Here is an 8,033-nt window from a genome sequence, read left to right as displayed (position 1 = left end):
TATATATATTTAATAGGCCATACAAAACTCTTATGTTTGCTGCAATGATCTCAAAATTAAATGAAGTGCAAGGGGGACAAATGAAGAAGGAAATAGGGAACAGAGAATATGATACATATAACACTGCTGAAAATAAGACAAAACTGACATCTTCATATTACATATTAACCTCTGCATTTCCCACCATTTAAAAGTAAAATATGAGAAGCAAGAATAATGACAATGAATTGAATAGTAATAGTGCTGCCTGCATTGTCTACAACATATAATGGAAACAAAGATTTAAAAAATAGTTTGGTCTATAATAGGGGGAAAAAATACAAAGGCTCAATAAAAGAAAGAGTCAAGTAAACAAAATGAATTGTGAGATTTTTGTGCGGGTGTGTGCACCCATGGTTGCACATATGTGTATAAGATGATACAGAGGTTCAAGAATTTCCATGGAACTGGGCCTCCTAGAAGACAGGCAGATTCGGACATGTTAAAAAAAAAAGAAGAAAGGCAGGTGCATTCTGAGGATAGGGAAGTACTGAATTAAGGAACAGAGTAGGGTAAGTGCGTGTGAATGTACATGTACTTTCACACAATGACTAGAGTCCAATCTGTATAAAGAGGCAGTGGGACAAAAGATTGGACATGAAGGATTGACTGATGGCCCAAGAAAGCTCACATTTTACTTATTAGGCAACAATAAGCCAACAGTTTCAGAGGAAATGAAAATGTAGAAAGATAAAACATAAGACTACATATAAATTAAAATTTTAGACAAAAAAGATAACCAAGACCACATTTCTCCCTGAAATATAAAAAGCCAATTGTATATAAAGGAGCATTATAAAGTGCTGCTTTATCAAACTGCATGATGGAACACACTACTCCTCATTTATGTTCCCTTCCACCATTCTTCATTCTCCAAATGACAAATGATTATGTTTTATAGGCTTTTTTCCTCCATTTTGCACTACTTTCCAAAATATAATTTTTTTATAATTTATTTACCTAAATTAGAAAGCAGCCTTACTTATACTAAACTCTTTTTTGTCTGAACAAGACCATTCTAAACTTAAGACAACACACTTTTGTCTTTAAAGGCAACAACACAAAGATCCGATTGGCATTTTTCAGTCACTGGGAAGAACCCAAATGTTTGTGCCTTTCATACACAGTATCAATGTCAGAATTGGCCTGAATCATTAGCAGGGCATGAATACTTTCTTTTATTCCTACAATTTTGCCTAGTCTCGTGATTAGAAAAAAACTTCTATTACATAATTGGATTCAATATTGTAATCATTGAAAGTGAAGTCAACTGCTTGAATATGCAATAAAAAAGTGAAAACAATAATGTCCACAAAAATTTTAGTTAAGAAATTTATTATAATATTCACATGTTGCTGTTAGGTGCTATTGCGTTCCTTCTGACTCACTGTGACAATATGAATAACCAAATGAAATGCTGCCCAGTATTGTACATAAAATAGATATTGAGTTCTGAAATACAGCAAATTCTCAATCTATTTAGTGTCTTCATACAAGACTAGAAAAACTTTAGGAAATTAAATTTTTAATTTCACTGAATCAGTAGCACTCACAAGTTTACCACAGATTATTTTGCTTTAATTGCTTCAGACTACACACACTTCGAGTTCTTTCTAGTATCCTAGGATTTATCAATCAACACTCAAAATAATCCTCCAAATCAATTTTACTAATCTATTCCCTCCTCTCTTATATAATCTTTTTCTTTCTTTCTAAAAAAAATAAAAATCCATAAATTTGACAGATTAAAATGTGACTTCTCTTCTAGGACCTTAAAAAAGTTACAATAAAAACAGCAGAACAGACAGTCCCCAGATAATTAAGAATACTAATCTTTACACAGTTCCTACTTTAATTGTTTTAAAACATTCACTAACATTCAAGCATCCAGTAAGAATTAAATTCTGTTGTTAAATGGCAGTTTAGCCCAGCATGACATTAATTATATCAGCCATACAGAATAACACTACTCATTATGATCAACACTTTTTAAAAGTTATAAAAAAGGCAATTATGAAGGCACCACTAATTAGGAAACTGAACTAATTTCAATTAGTGTGAATTCTAAGTTTACTATTGTACTAACACCTCAAAAAAGGATGCAGCAAATATAGTATATGAAATTATGAAAGGAAAGATTTTCTCCATAATTTATGGGACTGCTTTAAGTTTGAAGTATCAGTCAATTTATAAAATTATTTTTATCTAACATTTTAAGTTATTCTCTGAACCTGAAAGAGATTTCCTTGCTTTAAGAATTTCCACAAACTAGGAGACTTCCCCTTCCAGGAAGACAAAATACATATTCTTTACCGCTATTCCTCCCATTGAGTACAAGTAAAAAAACAGGACATTATTTACAAAATAATGTAAGTCTCTAAAACACATGGCCGTGGGTTGGAATAGATTGAAGGGAACTGATTTTAAGGCTACATCAATATTTAAAAATCAAATAATGCAGTCCATTACATTAACAGGCTAAAGAAAAATCATCATCATTTCAATCAAGGCAGAAAAAATGATTTTGACAAAATTTAACATCTATTATCACAAAAACTCTCAGAAACAGAAATAGAGAAGTTCTTCAACCTGACAAAAAGCATCTATGAAAAACACACAAAAATAATACTTAACAATGAAAGACTGAAAGCTTTACACCTAAGACTGGGAAAAAGACAATAACAACTCCTCCTACCTCTCTTACTCAACACAGTGCTTTAAAGTTCTAGCCAGTTAAATAAGGCAAGAAAAAGAAATAAAATGCAAACAGACTGGAAAGGAAGAAAGAAACTGCCACTATGTGAAGATGACATCATTGTCTACACAGAAAATCCTAAGAATCTAAAAACATACTCCTAGAATTAATGAGTTAAGTATAGTCACAAGATACAAAAATACTTTATACCACTATATATTAACAATGAAAATGTGTATACAAAAATAAAAATTACTGTTTACAATTACTAAAAATAAAAATGAAATAATTAGGTGTAAAATCTGAATGTACAGGACTTGTATGGTGAAAATTACACACTGTTGATGAAAGAAATCAAAGACCTAAATAATTGGAGAGACATGTACTGCAATCATGGATTGGAAGACTCAACGTAGTAATAAACATGTCAGTCCTCCTAAGTCGATATAAAGGATTAAAGCAATTCCTATCAAAATCCTAGTGAGACTTTTTGTAGATATAAACAAGATTATTCTAAAATTTATATGGAATAGCAAAGGAACTTAAACAGCTAAACCTATCTGAAGAAGTAGAAGGGATCAATTTACCAGATTTCAAGACTTGTTATATAACTATAGTAATCTAAACTATTTGTGAAAGGAGAGAAACAAAATCAGTCCAACAGAAGAAAGAACCCAGAAATAGACCCACATGAATATGACCAAATGATTTCTGACAAATTTGATAAAGCAAATTAGTAGAGTAAACATAGTATGTATGTTCAATAAATACTATGTTGGAACAATTGGCCTTCCTTAGGCAAATAAATGAAACTCAATCTGAGTTTCATATTTTAGATACAATTCAACTCAAAATGTATGATTGACTTAATGTAAAATATAAAATTATTAGGAAAAAAAAAACATAGAAGAGTATCTTCAAAATCTAGTGGTAGATAAAGATCTCTTGAGTTGACAAAAAGCACAATCCATAAAAGGAAAAACTGATACATTGAAATTCAACAAAAGTAAAGCTTTTGCTCTATAAAAGACCCTATCAAGAGGATGAAAAGACAAGCTGTAAAGTAGGAGAAAACATCTCCAAACCACATATGTGACAAATGTCTAGTATGTGGCATACATAAAGAACCCTCAGAACTCAACAATTAAAAAATAATAATAATCCAATTGGAAAATGGGCAAAATACATGAAAAGACATTGCAGAAGAGGATATAAAGAGTCAAATAAGCACATAAAAAGCTGCTCTACATCATAACCCATTAGGAAAATGCAACTGAAAACCATAGTGATAGATATCACTACATACTTACCAGAAAGACTAAAATAAAAAATAGTGAAAACACTGAATGTTGGCAAAGATTCAAAGAAACCAGATTGTTCATACATGGCTGATGGAAATTTAAATTGTACAGCCACTCAGGAAAACATTTTGGCAGTTTATTAAAAAACTAAACATACCACATCATTCAGCAATGTCATTCTTAGGCATTTATGCCAGAGAAAAGAAAATCTATGTTTACACAAAAATCTATATGTGAATGTTTATAGCAGCTTTATTTGTAACAGTCAAAAACTAGAAATAAGTGAAGTGAAAGTTAATCTGTCATCCATATATACCATGGAATATTATTCAACAATAAAGAAGAATAAACTACTGATAATCATTAACAACCTGGATGAGTCTGCAGAGAATTATGCTGTGTGAAAAAGCCAACTCCACAAGGTTATATACTGTATGATTCCAATTATTTAACATCTTTGAAATGACAAAATCATGGATATGGAGAATAGATTGGTAGTTACCAGGCATTAAGAAGAGTCGAAACAGGAGGGAAGTGGGTATGAATACGAATTGGCAACATGAGGGATGATATGTTCTGTATCTTGACTATATCAAGGTCAATATCCTGGTTGTGATATTCTACTATAGTTTTAGAAGATGTTGTCACCATTAGGGGCAACTGGGAAAAGGTACATGGGATCTCTCTGTACAACTGCAAGTAAATCTGCAATTATCTCAAAATAAAAAATTTGAAAAATAATAAAATCCGAGTAACACCCAATGAATGTACAGTTTGACAAAGGTACACGATGTCACTAAAATGTCCAGAAAAAAAAGGACCTGTTGTTAATTGTTACGGCCTAGATAATTCTGAAATGACAACAAAAAATTATACATGCAGTTATACATGTATGTATGTATGTAGGAATATATATTTGTATTCCCCAAAGTCACTGCCATCAAGTCGATTCTAACTCATAGTGACCCCCACAGGGTTTCCAAGGTTATAAATCTTTATGGAAGTAGACTGATTGCCTCATCTTCCTCCCACAAAGCAGCTGGTGGGTGTGACCTTCCAACCTTCTGGTTAGCAGCCAAATGCCTTACCTATTGTGCCACCAATATTTGTAGAGATATGTATAAGCATGGATATGACTGCACATACATATATACACATATGTACTAAAAGAACATAGGAGGCACAGTTAAAGATACTTCTTAGACATAACTAAATACCTCATGGGAGGTTTTCTATATTTGAAGGATTAGGGCCATCACCTCACAGCACATCTTAGTCAACTGGCAAAATTCATAAAGTTATGTTCTACATCCTAGTTTGCTGAGTAGTGTCTGTGATCTTAAAAGCCTACAAGCAGCCATCTAAGATACAATTACTTATCTCTACTTATCTGGAGAGCAAAAGAGAAAGAAGGAAATCAAAGATTCAAAGAAAAAACTAGTCTACAGGACAAACAGCCTACCCAAACCATGGCCTCATCTACCCTGAGACCATAAGAACTACATGGCACCTGGCTACCACTACCTGCCATTCTAATCAGAGACACAATAGATGGACCCAGACAGAATGGGAGGAAAAATGTGAACCAGAACCTCAAATTCCTAAAAGGCAAAACAGACTTACTGGGCTGGTTGAGATTGGAGGACTCCCCAAGATTACTGCCCTGAGATATTATTCAAATCTTGAACCAAAACTAAACCCTGAGGTCACACTATAGCTAAATGACAGACTGGTTTACAAGAAAATAAGTATCACTTATAACTACAGTATGCCTTTAAAAAATTACCTATATAGGACCTAACAGTCAATTACTTTAAGACAAAAATGAGAAGGTAATGGGACAGGGAAACCAGATTTATGGAAACAGAACCACCAGAACAGAAATAATGAGAATGTTTATCCATTGTGAAGAATGTAACCACTGTCACTGAACAATGTGGGTAGAAATTGTTGAATGGGAACCTAAACTGCTATGTACACCTTCACTGAAAACACAATAAAACATTATTAAAACAACAAAAAATCCCCTACTCACCTTTAGCCTGTTTCTTGTTTCTGTAGTCTAACACATATACTTCAACAAAATAAAAATAGATTACCTTAAAATACTTTATACCAACTAGGTATGCCTTTTTATTTTTTAAGTTTACATACTCTTAAGCACATGAAGTCTGGAGCTAAAATTTTTCAATGAATGCAATGCCTTATTTATCCACTACTGAAAAAAACAAACCCACAGCATTAGAGTCAATTTTGACTCACAGCAACCCTACAGGACATAGTAGTAAGACCTGCCTCTTAAAGTTTTGAAGGTTGTAAATATTTAACCACTGTGCCATCAAGATTCCTCTCATTTACTGAATAATACAGGTAAAAAAAAAAAAAAAAATTCTATTTAATTTGACAGCTCATCAAATAATAATAATAAAACTTGAGTATTATGAGCCAAGCACTTTGCTAAATATTTTACATTAATTATTTTTTAAAATCTTTAAAACAATCCTATCACTAGGAACATAAACTATCTTCCCCAATATATTCTTTTATTTATTTTGTATCTCATGTTTTTTTTTCAAATTGTACTACACACAGCCCCTGGTTTCCAGTCACAGCCAAATGTAATACCCACACATCTTTAGATGATCAGAGCAGGTATGGACATCAAAACCAAGGGTAGTTCATCCACAAACTAGCCACCTGAACTGTTGAACAAAAATATGTGAGTTGCTTCCAATGCTTCTCTGCTTTCTGATATGTCATTTTAAGAACTGAGCGCATACATAGTATATTGTATTATAACAGTGTTAACCTCAGGAGTCCTTTGCCCTTGAATGGTCTCAGATTTTATCCTTACATATGTTTCTGTTAGCCTAATTAGTTATCCTTAGTCTACCTTAACAGGTATCTCCTTGTAAAGTGATACGGTCTTCCCTTCTATGCTGTTGCTATATTCTGAATGGTCAGATTTGATAGCACTCTGACCCCTAGAGAAATAAAGAAAACCTGTGTAATATAAATTCCACACTCACCTGGAAGTTGTTCATTAGACCATAAGAACATGGACTGCTTTCACAAGATGAAAAGTCAAAGTTTAATTTGCAGGCTGCAGAAGTACAGTTTGTTAACTCTGCCACAATAGTATCATTCATGTTCCCAGTGGCATCCCGAACAACACAAGAACCTGAAGCACAAGTGACAATGAGAACAAATAATATAGCTAACATCTACATTCATCTCAGAATTACATATATCATAACAATACTATAGTACTACATACACACTTGCTTTTAATAGCACACATTGCATTTATACTTAACATCTACACTGTGAACAGAATTTGGAAAGCATTATGTTCCCCAATTTTTAAATAGCGAAATGTGACCTTTCATAAATAGAAGTACAGGCAGTTCTCAGGTTACGAATGATATCCACTCATAACTGGGTCTTTATAAATTCAAGGTCAGTTAGAATAATCACATGAGATTCTAATTTAGCCTTACTTTAGTGCAAGAAAGGAGCCCTGGCGGCACAGCAGTTAAAGCACTCAGCTGCCAGATAAAACGTAATTGGTTTGAACCTGAAACCTGCTCTGTTGGGAGAAAGATGAGGCAGTCTGCCTCTGTAAAGATTTACAGTCTTGGAAGCTTTATGGTGCAGTTTTACTCTGTCCTATAGGGTCATCATTAGTTGGATGACTAGTTGGGATTAAAGCCTTTCCAGTGGTTTAAAGGGCACATAACAACAGTGGTTTAAAAGCTGCAACAGCAGAAGGTGAAGATAACTGTAATGAGTACGTTAGAGGCTAGTTCAATTATTTCAAAGAAGGGCAAATTTAGATAGCATTAAAGGGCCATTTCTTGGATGTTCATAACTGAGAACTGCCTGTAAATCACACATTTAAAAAGTTTAAATGTAATTGTGAAGGATGGTATATCAGAAGAACTTTTTCCTAGTCTATTTTATTAAGAAGATTGGGCAATCTACGTCCACAGTCATAC

General features: G+C 33.2%; 1 protein-coding gene across 1 annotated transcript in view; it reads right to left on the bottom strand.

Moving 5' to 3' along the window:
* SLC12A2 (solute carrier family 12 member 2) overlaps positions 1-8,033 on the bottom strand; it is a 193,953-nt gene that overhangs the window by 92,028 nt on the left and 93,892 nt on the right. The window contains exon 10 of the mRNA XM_007947455.2: positions 7,065-7,216. Within this exon, the coding sequence (XP_007945646.1) occupies positions 7,065-7,216 (152 nt within the window). The remainder of the gene's footprint in view (positions 1-7,064; positions 7,217-8,033) is intronic.

This window comes from Orycteropus afer, unplaced genomic scaffold, assembly GCF_000298275.1.
Source record: "Orycteropus afer afer isolate SDZICR_OR568_19922 unplaced genomic scaffold, OryAfe1.0 scaffold00185, whole genome shotgun sequence".
NCBI classification, from domain to species: domain Eukaryota; kingdom Metazoa; phylum Chordata; class Mammalia; order Tubulidentata; family Orycteropodidae; genus Orycteropus; species Orycteropus afer.
The sequence above is the reverse complement of the archived record's forward strand: the minus strand, read 5'-3'. Positions and strand labels throughout refer to the sequence as shown.